Consider the following 15,064-nt stretch of genomic DNA (forward strand, 5'->3'; position numbering starts at 1 on the left):
CGATAACAGCACCCTAGCCCACCTGTGCCCAGCAAGAGGCTTTCAGCACAGCTAGTGTCTGAAGAGCTGTATTCTCTGGCTAGCTAGTTACACCCCCGCCTAGAACACACAACAGGAGAATACAGGGACAAGAAACCCGAGCCATGGCTTACGCCTGGTTTATTTTGGTGGGCCCTCAAACCACAGCTGAGAACCGCTGCTCTTTGGGGTGCTGGTGCCAATCCAGCCCTAGGGGTGGGGAATGGGGCCTTTCCCCTCTGGAAACGCTGGCTCCGATCTGGCCCGACAGGGCGTCTGGCTGGCAATTGGGGGGTGAGGGGGAAGGCCGGCGGGGAGGAGGGGTTTGGATCTCTCCAGATTAGCCCCCCCACCAGGCCAGCAGGGCCCATTAGTTATTCCCTCAGCTGCCACGCAGTGGCCCCTGGAAAGAAGTTGGGAGGTCTCCCTTCCCCCTCAAAGGGTCAGCTGTTCCCGTCCCAACAGACTCTCCGTGGCTGTTCCCTCCTCCCAGCCCTAGCTGGAGCAAGGGGTGTTGAAAGTGCAGGGCGAATCAGCCCAGCCTGCCGCTGCTGCTCGGTTGACAGACAGAGGCCATCAGGCCGCAGGGCCCTTGAGTCAGTGCCTGGGCCCAGCCCTGCATCCAGCCACAGCTTTGTAAGGACTCCGCAGCCCCCTGCAGCCTGCCCTGCCTGCGGGTCGCCCACCCTTGTGGCATCTGGCCCCCTTTGGCTCCTCACACAGAGACCAGCTCTGGGGAGGGGAAGAGCCAGAGCCACAGGGCAGGGAAGAATGTAGCTCCCAGGGCTCCTGCTGACTCACAACCCATGGGAGAAGCCAAACAGCCTGGTACCCACAAGGGGAAGATGTGAACCAAAGTTTAAAGCATGTGGGTCCCATCCCTGCCCCATCTGACCACCCCCCTCTGGAGGGGAAGCAGAGGAGTGTGGGTCTAACTCCAAAACAGGCACTCGGCCTCCCTGACAATTTACAGCCAACAGCAGGCCCTCTCCCGCCCCAGCCTGGCTCACATGACAGTGCCTGCCAGCAGCCAAGCCCCCACATGGAATGGCCAGCAAGGTCCACCCCATGTCACAGGCCGCGCTACCTCTCCGCTCCAAAGCAGGCAAGAGACAGCTGGAGAAATCGAGCTGGTTTATTACAAAAGACCCTGGTGTCACCCGTTTGCTGCAAGGAGAGGAGCTGCCCTTGAGGCTGGGGCTACAAGATCCCGCTCCTGAAACTGCCCCACGGATACAAGGAACCCGGGACACAAGGAGCCACTAGCTCGGATGCCGCTGGAGGATCAGGGCCAGGAGAGCTGTCGACACCAGGGATTTCTGCACCGATGAGCTGTGGGATTGTACCAGGCATGACTTACCCCCAGCCCAGGCAGCGTCCGGAGGTTCAAAGTGAGGGGAAGAGGATACTTGGCCCCTGTCCCGCTTTATAGCAGAGTAAGGACCGATCCTTCGTGCCCAGTGTGGATGCAGCTGAATCGCCTCAGCTGGTCCTGCTGGAACCAAGCCAAGGCTGACGCCACCCTGAAGCTGTCTACACTAGGAGCTGAGCGGTGTTTCAAATCACATTTGCTACCTCGACTTCCCTGGCGCCTCGCTCAGCTGGAAAGCGGGACCCGGACTCAAGTACAACCGCTGCTGGTCTGGCTGGGTCTGGGGAAGCGGAGGGTCAAAAGAGGGGCGGCAGTCACACACGCCTGGTGCCTCTCTGCAGGGTGTTTGCAGTAGGGTAGCTCTGCAGGGTGGAAATCCCCAGGGTAGACGGCCCCCACCCAAATCAGACAACTACAGCAGATGGCTCCCCTTGAAAATACACCTTTTAGAGCAGTTCTGAGACAATTCTGTTGAGAGGTCCCCCCTTCTGTTAGGCTGAGATTCCTGATGCTTCTCTTTGTACCCAGCTCCCTTAGGAAACCTCAGTGCTCCCCGAGCGTAGGCCCGTCGGGGGGCCTACGAGCTAAAGAGCCTCTCACCTCTATGCAGCCTCCCCCTGGGTCAGCCGAGTCTGCAGCACCCAGCAGGCACAGAGATCCTGGGTAAATCCAGAGAAGCAGCGCCAGGACTTTCAGCTTTGGGCAGGTGGGTGACGGATGTGGGGAAACACCAGCCTGGAATGGACTTGCAGCAGCTGGGGTCTCCTGACCAGTTCCGCTCCTAGACACCCCCTTCCAATCCCATGGGATGGTGGGAGGGGGAGGCAGCAATGGGAGGGGGCGGGGGGGGGCTGTGCACAGCTCTCGGCGGTCTAAGGACTAAGAAGAGAGGTACAGGGGACACCTGGGGAGAGCTCAGCAGAGTTGTTTCTGAACAGAACGGTCTTCACAAGTGATGCAGCCAGCAGGCTTCATCCAGAAGGGCTGGAGGCAGGTCCCCTGCTCAGCCTGGCTCTGGGTCATGCCAGGGCGAGGCTGGGGCCTTAGGACAGTTCTCTATTTGCCGGCAATGAGGGGGTTCCTCAGCACCACAATGACCGAGTCCCCCCGCAGGAACATCTTGGAGATGTAGCGATCCTTGTTGACAGGCTTCGATTTCTTCTTGCCCTTGCCGCTCTTGGGCACCTCCGTCCACATCTCCTTGACGTTCTCCAGCACCATGTTACAGTGCCTGGAGGGAGAGAGTGGAGGAGAGGGATCAGGGACACAGCAATGGAGCTGGTAGGAACCACTGACAACCTAGGCCCCATGGCCGGAGAGGAAGCTGCTCACTGCAGCCTCTGACCTGGCATCCCCTCTGCTAAGCCTGTCCCGCTGAACTCATTCCTGCTGGAATCAACTACTGAGTACAGCAGTCGGGTTCTACCAAGAAGGTGGAAAAACTGTAGGTCCTTCCACGTTCCCTCCCAGACCTGGAAATACATCCCAGCAGCTCTGCCAACTCAGTGCCCCCACAACACCAATAACCACTAGGTCACCCTCCCACAGCAGGAAAAAGAACCCAGGAACTCTGGCTCCCAGCTCCGCTGCTCTGACAACTGGACAACATCCCACCTGCTCAGTACTGCAAAATGGGGGGGAGGGGGACCCTTCTGCTTTTGCTGGGGAACAGGGCAGGCATAAACTGCATCCCCCTGGGTCCAGCTGTGAAGGAAGGGTATTTTAAGTGTATGGGGGGAGGAAACCGCACCTGTCAAAGGCCTTGACACGTCCCAGCAGCTTCTTGTTGTTGCGACAGTTGATCAGCACCTGAGTGTTGTTCTTGACCGACTGAGTGAGGACAGACAGTGGCCCTGTGTTGAACTCCTCCTCCTCCCGCTTCTGCAGCTCCTCGGGGGTCATCTCGCTCTTGGGTTTGTTTAAGAGGCTCCTGCAGGCGCAGAAGGGGAAGACACGGCATTCATGGAGCCTCTGCCACTCCCTCCTCCTGTCACACCATCTGGGGTGTCCCAGCAGGGCAAAGGGCCCACCTCTCAGGCTGCCTTGTCCTTGACATCCCACGGCGACAGGGCACTACCAGCTGGGTGATTCAGTCCTCGCTTTCCCATAACCCCACCCATCTCTAGATACCTCTGCAAACCAGTAGTGGTGATTCCCAGCTCGCCTGGATGTACATGTGCTAGGGTCTGCTTGAGCTAGTGTGTCTGTGGTGGATCGGGCCTGCTGTCCCAGTATCTGCCTAGGGTCTGACAGGCTCATTCTTGGTGCAGCTGGGCATTTCGAGACGAGCTAGCACGGGCATAGCTAGACGAGTGGGAATCCCACTCCCAGCTGCAGTGGAGAGGTACGCTAAGACTCGCGCTATGGCCTGTAAAGCTGCCCGGCGGGAATGTGTCCATTTCAATGAAATTTCATTTAGCGCAAAATGTAGCAGTGTTTCCATCAGGCCCAGCGCTCTATCCCAGCCTGCCCGGAACGTTTGGCGTTTTCCTTTCAAAACCCCGGTTATAAACGATACAAACCAAACAAAGACCTAGGAAAACGCCTCGATTTCACGTCACCGCACCGGAAATGTCAGAAGTTCAGTTTTGCGGCAGCTGGGAATGGGAACATTTCCAAGTGCCGATATTTCCCGCAGAGCAGAGATTCCTAGATTGGATCCGCTCTACCGCTGCCCTGGGGTCTGCCCTGCGGGGGGGGCTCCGCTGTCCTTCGGCAGGGGCCCCTCAACTCTCAGCGGGAGCGGGTGGCACGTGCTTCTGCCTGAATGGGGGGGGGTGGGAGAGGGGCTGGGGGGGGACTAGCCCCCCTCCTCACGCGCTCTCAGCTTCCAGTCAGGAGTGGGGTGAATCAAACCCCCCTGTTACCCCAACGCTCCCTTCCCGGGATCCCCAGAGCAGGGCCCGGCCGGGGCGGGGCGGGGCATCTCCCCCGAGCTCCCTGGGCCAATGCCCCGCTACGGAGGGGGCTGGACGCGCGATCAAGGAACCGCCCCGACCCCGATCACGCGGGGGGGGGGATCAGGGCCCAGGCGCCCCACGCCCTGGCCCCGGGGGGGGGCCGGTGAACGGACGGGGGGGACCGGGGCGGACTCCATCTGCCCCTCCCCCACCGGGCCCCCTCCCCTGTGGCCTCCTCACATGACGCCGCCGCTCCCGCTCTCCCACACGCGCCGCCAAGAATCTCGCGCCGCCGCCGCTGCCGGGCCCTTCCGCTTCCGGGTGACGGGTGAGCACGCGTGCGCACTGCCCCTGCCTGGTGGAGTTCGGGGGGGGGGCGCACTTCCGGCTTCCGAGCGGCCGCGCGCCTCCCGCTACGGGGCGGCCGGAGGGACCAGATTGCCCGGAGCGCGAAGGGGCCGCTGCTGCCTCCACCCGGCGGCAAGCACGAGAGGGCGGGGCCAGAGTCAATGGAGGCGGGGCAAGACCCACAGGGGGCGGGGCTTCAACCATGGGCGGAGTTTGCAGCTGGTACGAAGTGACCCAGGCTGGTTCTAGCAAAGGGGGTGAGGGGGAGCCCTATGACCCCGGCTGCCCCATGCTATGGGGCTGGTACCACGCCCGAGGCAGAGCTTGGGGGGCCCCCACACCCCACGTGCCCTGTGCAGCGGCCAACACAAGGGGGTGGATAATAGACAGCCAATATCACAGCGCGTCTCTATAAAGCCATGGGGCGACCGCAGCTCAGACATGGGGTCGCCCCATCTCCACCCAGAGAGAGGAGACTGGGGAGAGGTGCAGGGAAGTGCAATAAAAATGATATGGAGTATGGAACGACTCCCGTATGAGGAGAGATTACTAAAACGGGGCCTGTTCAGCTTGGAAAAGTGACGGCTAACGGGGGCGGATATGATGGGGGTCTATCAAATCATGGCGAGTGTGGAGAAAGTGACCAGGGAAGGGTTATTTACTCCTCATAATACAAGAACTAGGGGTCACCTAATGAAATGAAGGGGCAGCAGGTTGAAAATAAACAGAAGGAAGTATTTCTTCACCCAGCGCACAGTCGATCTGTGGAACTCGCTGCCAGGGGTTACCGTGGAGGCCAAAAGTATCACTGGGCTCAAAAAAGAACTCGATAAGTTCTTGAAGAATAGCTCCATCGATGGCTAATAGCCAGGATGCTCAGGGACACGATCCCACACTCTGGGTGTCCCTAAACCTCTGACTGCCAGAAGCTGGGAATGGGCGACAGAGGATGGATCACTCAATAATTGCCCTGCTCTGGTCATTCCCTCTGAAGCATCTGGCACCGGCCACTGTGGGAAGACAGGATACTGGGCTAGATGGACCTTCGGTCTGACCTAATATGGCCGTTCTTATGTAACCAGTGACTTGAAAATAAATTAAACGGTGGGAAAATTGAGTAGCCAGTGTCAGGCAAAGGGTACCGCAGGGGACAATTGGAGGGGACTGGGTCGGACCTAGTGCTAACCTGCAAGGCAAAGCCAGGGGTGGCCTAGGGGAAGACTGAATAGCAGGCTATGCTGATGCAAGCCATGTGGCTACCAGTGCAGGATGAGGGGCTTTTTAAGCCATGTGGATCCCATGCATAATTGGAGGCAGGATCAGGCTTCAGTGGTCTAACTCCATAGCCCTGCAGTGGATAGTCCAACCCCATAGCATTGTGGCTGGCAGATAGCCTGGGGATAGGGGACAGGCTCAGGCCCTAGCAGCCCAGGCCCATAGATGTGGGTTTCGGGCTGCTGTCCGTCTCATGTTTTCTGTCTGCTCCTGTGGGATCCCCTGCCTCACTGTGGTGTGTCGGGGGGGGTGGGGGCAAGGACATGGGGTCTCCCTGGCTTGGCAGAGCCAGGAGCTTCACGGAACACGTTTAAGCTCCTAAATGTCAACAGGCAACTCTGCAGGCAGCTGCCTGGGCCTATGTTTAATCAACAGCGGCCTCCAGTTACAGCCAGCTGCCTGCCCATCCCGCCTGGTCATCCAGCTCCCTGCGTGCGCCAAGCGGCTCCAGGGCGGTTTGGATTGGTGCCCTGGAGGCACTGGTGGATGCAGGGAGCGGGGCAGGCGCCAGGGCCAAGTGTGCTTAGATTTCCCACTCGCTTCTCCCATCCTTCCACTGCCCACTTGGGACTCGGAGAAGAGCCAGATAGATAGATAGATTAGATTAGATAGATGGGGTGTGTGTGGGGATAGATTAAATTAGATTCAATATTAACAAACCTAGTAAAACTCCCTCTAAATGTCCGACTTCTCTTTCCAAGTTTCTCCTTTGTGAAAATGCCCCTTTTGTGCCCCCAAAGCCGGTGACGAGCCATGTCCTGACCCGGTGCCCGACCTTGTGAGGGTCTTGCGCCCTTGGTACCTGGCTGGGCCGGGCTCCATACGGCTATTTGCTTGTTCGCAGTCAGCTGCTCCCACGGCGAAGGGCCAGCCCCTCTGGTGTTGCCAATTGCCCCTGCTGTGTCCCAGCCGTTGGATTGGCGGTGATTTGCGCCAGCAGAGAATTGGGTCCCAAGAGGGTTCAGGTCTGGGGAGAGCTCTCTGCTAGCTGCCCTCTGAGTCTGTCTGTCCCTCTGTACATGAGAAGGGAGAGTATGGCTGAAGATTGGGCACCAGCCCTGGCCGGATGGAGGGAGGAAGAGGCAGAGGACGGGGAGGGAGGGAGGAGAGGACAAGGAAGCAGGGATATATATTAAGTTTCAGTCTCCCTTTGGTTTTAGTTGAGAACCCTGGAGACTGGATCTCCCAGTCTCACCTTTAGGGGAGGGAGGGGCCCGATCTCCATGGCTCATGGCCTCTCTGCTGTGACTGCCAGTGAGGGAACCAGTTAGCCCCAGTTAGAAATGGTGGCTGATTTTTCCGACATGGCCAGTTGGAACTGGGCTGGGACCACCAAACTCTTCACGCCCCGGGGACGCCTGGCAGCCTGTCCGGTGAGAGAGACGTTCTAGGGCCGCTTTTCGCTCTGAAATCCACACGTGGCCTCAGATTGTCTTGAAAATTGCTGTGTGTCACAGCGGGGGCTGGGGAAGATGACTGGTCCAAATTTGAGGTCACTTGAGCAAGAGGTTCCCACGATACAGCCCCCCCCCTTAAAAAAAAACCACGACAGCAAAATTGTACAATTCTCATCATGTTATTTTGCCTGGGGCTCAAACCCTGCCTCAGATCCTCCCCAAACTCATCTCAGCCAGTGGGCTTAATCTCAGTGTCTCACACCCATGGCCCCTTTGGGGAAGTAATGCTGAAAAAATTAGGGTACACGTTGGGTCTCACTTGTGGCTGGAGTCTGAGATACAGGGGTGGAGGCAGCAGGCTTGGGTCTATGCTGGGCTGGGGGTGGAGATACAATCTGTAGGCGACATTCCTGGCTTTCTTCTGCCTGGAGCCGTGCCCCCTCCTGGCCCCACTTGTGCATTTATAGTGGGTTACGTATACATGGTTAATAGCTAATAATAAAATAACAGCGGTTGTGAAAATCCCTCCAGTCCCTCCAGTCCCTGGCAACAGGCCTGTTTGCTGAAGGCAAAAAGAGCTCAGGAAGGTAAACAGGTGCTGTGCCCCACCCCAGAGGTGGCTGCATCCCAATGCTGGATGAGTGATCCTTGCATAAACTGACACGCCATGCCCAGATGTGACTGCGTCTCGGCACTGGGTGAGTGATCCCTGTCTAAACAGTTGACACATCCCATCACAGAGGCAGCTGCATCTCAGCCCTGGGTGAGTGACCCTTGTCTAAACAGCTGTTGATTCCACCCCAGATGTGGCTGCATCTCACCGATTCCCACATGCACAGTGGGTCAAGTGCTTTGGAGTTAAATGCGCCAGTGAAATGTGAGAAATTATTATTTATTAACAAGCTCAGGATCTCACTTTGACAGGTCCCACCCGGCCTGTCATTCCATTCACAGCTCTGGCAGACAGCTCACATGCTAACGCCGTGGCTCAGGTTCCCGTCTCCTGGTGGGACCGGATATCAGAGACCCTTAAAGAGGCAGCAAAGAGCAATTAATCTTGGTAAATGGGGAGCAGCCCCCCGGGGGATCATTGTTAACAAATGATTTGTCAGGTTGGTCCTGGACTGCTCAGATACTGTGAAATAATCAAGGATAATAAATAACACCATAAAAAATCACCGCTCCTAGGCCAAATCAGGAGCTCAGGTTTGTATTCAGGTTAGAGATGGGTTTATTCCCACATGGGGTAGGTGGTCCTAAGAATTAGATCCTGATGCAAGGGGAAAGGCCCTGTGTCCCATTCCCCGTCCCCCTGAGCCAGCCAGTCCCATCACGCTGGGCCAGATTGCAACTCAAAAAATATTAGTTGGGGACAACGTTTGTAAAAAACAAAAAAGACCAGGTTCTGAGATGGTGGAAATCAGCCTAATCCCATTCACTCCAATTTTCATCAACTGGGGATCTACTGATTTCAGTTGAGCTGGGTACATTTAAACCTGCTTGGGATCTGGCCCACAGGGACTCCAACTGAGTGATGGCTGATTTACCCCAGCTGGGGACGCGGCTACGTGTTTAGAACCTGACCGAAGAAAGAAGCGATATCTGGAAAAGCATTTTCATCGTACGGTGGTTTTCCGTGGCCCCAGCTGCGGCTGTGATCACAACAAGAAAGACAAGCGAGAAGCTTTGCTCTGGTTTTATTCTTGTAAACATTCACAAAAGGGACTTCGGTATTCAGGGGACACTGCAAAACATTTTCAGAAAGTGGTTGAAATCTTAAAAATATATATTTTCAAACACCATTTCAAACTCAACACCAAGGATATGGGCACCTCAAGCCGTTTTCTTTTCTTTTTCACCTTGTAACATTGAGACCAAAAATGTATAGTTTTAAATGGGTGCCATCAACGTATTAAAAAAAATCATGCTTTTTCCCCCCTTTTTGCAGCAGGTTTAGCTACTAATGTCACGAACGAGAGCCAAGATCTCTGACGGATTAGAGAAGGGGGGGGAAATGTTCTGTTTTTCAGTTTGTTTGCTTCACGCCTTGTCTGTCTTCTCAATTCAGGGCCGTGCCTTGCATAGCGAGTCCATTTCGCCCGTTTGCGTCTTGTACGGCAACAAAACATGAACTACAAGCGAACCAGGAAAACGTTATTTTAAACCCACAAAAATGGGCAGGGGCAGAAATCGGACCTGGAATGACATTTAAGTCATTGCCTGAGAATGATCAGCAGCCTGGAAAAAAAAACAACAACAAACCCTCTGCTATGAGGACAGTTAAAAAAGATTGTGATTGTTACATTTAAAAGGAGACACGTGAGAAGGGATCTGAGAAGCCTGTAAGATAATGAAAAGTCTTGAAAAGGGAGATATGGAGCTTCTGTTCTCACAGCAACACAAGGATAAGGGGGATGTTCCACTTAATTAAAAGGTTGAAAATTCCAATCAGAGCGAAGGAAAGACTTGCGCACACAGCGTGGGATTAGACTGAGGAACTCACTGTCACTAGATGTTGCAGAAGCCAAGCGTTTTGCAAGATTCATAGAGGGACCGGACATTTCTAGGGCTAACAAGGATACCCGGCGTTAGAACAGTCCACACTAAGAAGGGAGATAAAACCTCCTGCTTCAGGGTTTAAACCAATCTCTAACAATTAGGGATCAGGAGGAGGTCTTCACTGGAAACAGATTATTCCAGGTCTGCTGCTGCAGAGTGCCTTTGCCTTCTTCTGAAGCAGCTGCTGTGGGAGAGGTGATATCGGGCTAGATGGACCCTGGCTCTGATCCTGTCTGGCAATCCCGACCTTTCTGTGTCTGAAACTGACTAGGTTCCCAAGCTTATGGTGTTCCCTTTAAACCGCCTGGACTGCCCTGTGGAACCCCTGAAAAGGGGCAGTCGTGCACAGCCCTTGCAGCTGTAAAGGGAGGAGATTAATGAGTTTGAACAGATTTCACCTTATGGGCAAAGGTTTTGGACTGGACCCCTGGGGGAGCAGGGTCCCAGTCCTGCAGTGGGTTTGACTCCTGGGCCCAAGGGATTCCACGTAGGGTGACCAGACAGCAAATGTGAAAAATCAGGGAGGGGGTGGGGGGTAATAGGAGCCTATATAAGAAAAAGATCCAAAACTCAGGACTGTCCCTATAAAATCAGGACATCTGGTCACTCTAGTTCCACGTGGGTGCAGGGATCCTCCTGCAGAGAACTTGCTCTATGACCGGGGCCTAAGGCGCTGTAAGTTGTGCTGGAGATAGCTCTGAGGGATAGATCCTGCTCTACTAACAGCAATGGGAAAGCTGCCACAGATCTCAGTGGCACAGGATTAGGCCCATAGTCCTTAGTCATGTCACTGATTTCAGTGGGAGAGGGACTGGGCCCAAATATGGGGATAACAACATTTATTAGATTTAAAAACAAAAAACTCCCCCAATACACCCAATTCTGCTGCTTGAACATGTGTGTAAGCAGGCCAGGTTGTGTGAATGGATGTCGCTTCATCTTCTCTGAGGGAGGAGGCTGATTTGCACCATCTGGGGATCTGTCTCTAGAGATACAACACCCAAGCACAACCCTATTCTCACAGAGCTCAATGGGAGTTTTGTCACCTACTTCAGGGAAAGCAAGAATGGACCTTAGATTATGATCTTATGCAGGTAGGACACTAAGATGGCACATTTTTCAAACCTCCCAGGTAAGAAACAACAATCATTTTCCTCTGAAAAATTATTCTCTAGATTTTCTTTGGTGCATTCTCAAGAATAGAACCGTAGCATTTAAAAACAATGCATGACTCAAGCCCTGATCCTCCAATGCTTAAAGGACTGGGGCTTCACATTATATATTTAAAATAAAAACCACCCTGAAGTGTAATGGATCTGAACTTTTCCAGAGCTGGCTGGATTCTGCCTCCAAATCTCTCTTCTAACAAGAAAGGGCTTTGATGTTGTTATTTTGCAAAGCACCCTTCTAAGTTTGGAGCAAAACTTTAAGCGACCGTTGCAAAATAAGTACAATTTCTTTCCCCCTGTGACAGACACATTTTGGATGCACTGCAGAAAAAAATAACAAAATGCTTTTCTCGCTCCACGGGGACAGTATTTTGGTTGAGGAAAAAGTCTCTTTTTAAACAAAAAATTCAACATTTTGGTTTAGGTTTTCAACATTTACAAAATCCAAGAAGCAGAGGGCTCAATCCTGAAAACAAAACTATGCACGTGAGTAACTCTCTTAAACTCCATGAGGCTCTTCATGGTAACACATTTACTCACATGAGTAAGATTTCAGCAGAGGAGGTCACTTGTCCTTTCCATTAATCTCAATCTAATTTCTTTTACAAATCAGTAAAACCTTTTCAAGTCTCTGGACCAGATTCTCAGCTGTTTTCGATAGGCCCCAGTTCCCTCAATGACCCTACACCGATTTACACCAGGTGGGAGTCTGGCCCTTTTGTTCTTTGTTTTAAACTATAAACACATTTCCTGAAAGTTGGAAAAAAAAATGTATTTGAGTAAAAAAAATCTTTTTGTTTAACATGAATTCTTTTTAAAGCTTGGATACCACTTCCTGTGAATCGCATTAGCTATTTGGTTCTATTGAGATTCTCATGCCATTTTGCTCCGTTGCTTTGCTGCCTTTGTTTGCAGATCAATTTTATATTCTTTAATGATTACAAATAAGCCCCAAAACCCTCAACCGCCAACTGGCTCAAAACTAGCCTGCCCTGTTAATTTCACAACGTTTCCGATCCCTTGTCACTGAGATCCCCCTTAGGGTGACCAGTCAGCAAGTGTGAAAAATCGGGATGGAGGTGGGGGGTAATAGGCGCCTATATAAGAAAAAGACCCAAAAAACGGGACTGTCCCTATAAAATTGGGACATCTGGTCACCCTAATCCCCCACCCCACACCTCCCAAACGTGGTCGTTTCGCCAAAGAAGAATGCTCAGACTTGATTCTGCTCTCGGCCGCAGTCCGCCTGCTGCTTTAAATGCCGGATCAATCCCTTCACAGAAGAATAGTCAGGATATGGAAAAGCAGTGGGACTGATCCCCTGGTTACTCACAAATCTGGACAACCGGTGTGGGCGGTGGAGTCACACTAGCACCACCGAGATGAGAATCTGGTTTTATTAGCTAGATAGTCTGCATAGATGCAATGTCTTAAACAACCATGCCACCAGATAGGAATAAGGCTGATCATTAATATGTAATAAGAATTCAGGTGATCGTTAAATAATATGAATAATAAATACTAATGTGACTGTTCATAAATAGTAATAATTTAGGAAAGTGACCCTGAAAGTCTTACTCTGTCCAAACTCCCCTTGAGAAAGGCAGAATGAAGCAAAATCGACTTTTCGAGTCCTGCAGGGGTAACTCAATTTCACTAAGATCCATGGGACACACATAGACTTTCTCATGTGTGTTAAGTGTCTGCAAGACCAGGGTTTTCTCTTTAATACTGAACACTTTTAAATAAATACTTTTACCAAAAGGGTCCTAAAAAAAGTGCATGCATATCCCCCGCTGCAAAAAACCCCCCACGACCTCAGGATTTCCTCTTAAAACACAATCCAATAATGCAAAGAATCGGATTCCCTTTAAACAATACCGCGGGGAATTATTTCTGCAGTCCTTAGATATGAAAGAGACATGATACAAGGCCAGATGCCCACCTCATGTAAACTGGTGTTGCTTCGCTGAAGTCTGATTTGCACCAGGCTCTGGATTCTGACCCCGAGGCATTTCGGAATTTGTTTGTTTTTTTTGAAAAATTCAAAGCATAATACAGAAATGAAAGCAACCGAACCACTATAAGAATCAGGAAGGAACATGCAAAATGTAGCCGACTGCTGCTGATTGAAAACATTCCTACCAACAAGACCAGGGGAAAAATCAGGAGCTGGGGGAGAATTTTCCAATGGCTCCTAAGGGATTGAGGGGCTTTTGACAATTTTACCCCTGATCTTCAGCTGGCGTAAATCAGCATTGCTCTGTTGAAGGCACTGGTGATTTACACGGAGGTGGCTCTGGTCATTCAAAATATGAGCAAGCAGTAGGAGGATCTAGGGGCCAGATCTCCAGCAGGTGGAAATCACCTCACGACGGGAGTCATATCAACGGAAGATCTGGCCCTGTTTTGCGCTGTTGTCTCAGACGGTTGCTAAGTGCCCAGGAGAGCAGGTGGAAATTGACCCAGCGCGGGATAGAAACGAACCCACCAGAACTGACCTTTGGCGGCTGGACGCCGTTGGGTGCTTTAGATGCAAACCAGGGCCAGATGCCTTCTGCAAGGGCTTGGATCTAGCAGAAGGTGGGCGCATTCAGGGCAGAGCCGGGTTAAAGGGAGAGCCCTGGTTCAGAGAGGCCAAGTAGCCTGGGAACAGAGAGGCCCCGGCTGGCGCAGGCTGTGGTCTCTGGGCCAAGATGTAGCTGGCCTGTCCTGCCAGGATATTGAAGGAATTGAGGGTGCTGGGTGCCAAGAAGCCACAGGACAAGGAGGAGGCTGCGGTGACCTGCTGGCAATGCCCCCCGTATGGGACGTCCCCTCCCCCAAAGAGCCCGTCTGCCCCAGGGCAGAAAGTTGAGGAGTAGGAGCCGGAGTAGGAACCGTAGCTGGCGGTCGGGGCAGGCTGCTGGGGCAGGGCCAGGAAGGGAGGCAGGGGCCAGTAGAGCGAGCTGGCGAAGGCCACTCTGGCCCCTTGGCGAAAGGCCACCTTGGCCCGCCCGGCGGGCGCCCTTCTCCGCAGCTTGCCAGTGGTGCCGCCGATGAAGACGTCCTCGCTGGAAGGGTGGAGCGTCCAGTAGCTGCCCTTGCCCGGGTCGTCGTAGTGCCGCGGCACCTTAACGAAGCACTTGTTGAGGCTCAGATTGTGGCGGATGGAGTTCTGCCAGCCCTGCCGGTTCTCTCGGTAGTAGGGGAAGTTGCGCATGATGAACTCATAGATGCCGTTGAGGGTCAGCCGCCGGCCGGGGCTCTGCCGGATGGCCATCATGATCAGGGCATTGTAGCTGAAGGGGGGCTTGTCATGCTGCTTCCCCGGCGCCTCCCCCCTTCCCTTCTCCGGTTCGCCTCCTCCTCCTGCCGCTGCTGCTGCGCTCCTGTCTTCCCCGGCCCCCCCATGGCTGCTGACCACGGCAGGATCCATCTCAGCAGCCCCTCCGGGAGGCTGCCCCGGCCTGTCACTCAGCGCCACGTCTTGGAGGAGGCTTGTGATGCTGAAGGAAGACTTCAGGGTGAAGCTGGCTCCAGTTAACCCTTCCATCACTGTGGGATGGCCTCCTGGGTCCCCAGCAGCACCCTGTGGCCAAGGGGCCCATCCAGCCAGCCCAGCGTTCAGCCAGAGACTTTCCCTTGACGCTTGGTCATTATAAACTCGGGCTCCCTCTCCATCCGGCCAATCGGGGGCTTGCTGGTTTGCTGCTGAGCCAATCGCACCCAGCAGATTATACTAGCCCAGCCCCTCATCTCTTGTCCCCTGAACCATCCTCACCAGCAGAATGGGCCTGATTCTCACATCGCCAGCACCGGCCTGACTGGTGACTGCGGGGGTAGATCTGGAGCTTGCTCGGTGCAATAGGGTTGCACCTGATTTGCACCAAGAGGTGAATCGGCCCCACTCCTCTGGATTTACACCATCTGGGGAATCAAGTGCAATCTACGTAAATCAGCACCATCGGCCTATGGCGAAATCTCAGCCCAACCCAAGGAATGGAGTCGTGATCAGAAAAAACAGAGCTGGCTTTACCCTTCTGA

At 53.7% G+C, this 15,064-nt stretch overlaps 2 protein-coding genes across 2 annotated transcripts; both read right to left on the reverse strand.

Moving 5' to 3' along the window:
* Window positions 1-1,135: 1,135 nt before the first annotated feature.
* SNRPD2 (small nuclear ribonucleoprotein D2 polypeptide) lies at window positions 1,136-4,637 on the reverse strand. The gene is made up of 3 exons (XM_050928088.1): window positions 4,531-4,637; window positions 3,141-3,320; window positions 1,136-2,621 (listed from the first exon to the last, which is right to left on the reverse strand). Coding segments are annotated over exons 1-3 (357 nt in total). The 5' UTR covers window positions 4,533-4,637; the 3' UTR covers window positions 1,136-2,446.
* An 8,726-nt stretch (window positions 4,638-13,363) lies between these two features.
* Window positions 13,364-14,511, reverse strand: LOC127036837 (forkhead box protein G1-like). The gene has a single exon (XM_050928087.1). It carries the CDS (start codon window positions 14,454-14,456, stop codon window positions 13,632-13,634), a length of 825 nt encoding a protein of 274 aa, XP_050784044.1. The 5' UTR covers window positions 14,457-14,511; the 3' UTR covers window positions 13,364-13,631.
* Between the last annotated feature and the right edge of the window lie 553 nt (window positions 14,512-15,064).

This window comes from Gopherus flavomarginatus, chromosome 18 (genome assembly GCF_025201925.1).
Source record: "Gopherus flavomarginatus isolate rGopFla2 chromosome 18, rGopFla2.mat.asm, whole genome shotgun sequence".
Taxonomy (NCBI): domain Eukaryota; kingdom Metazoa; phylum Chordata; order Testudines; family Testudinidae; genus Gopherus; species Gopherus flavomarginatus.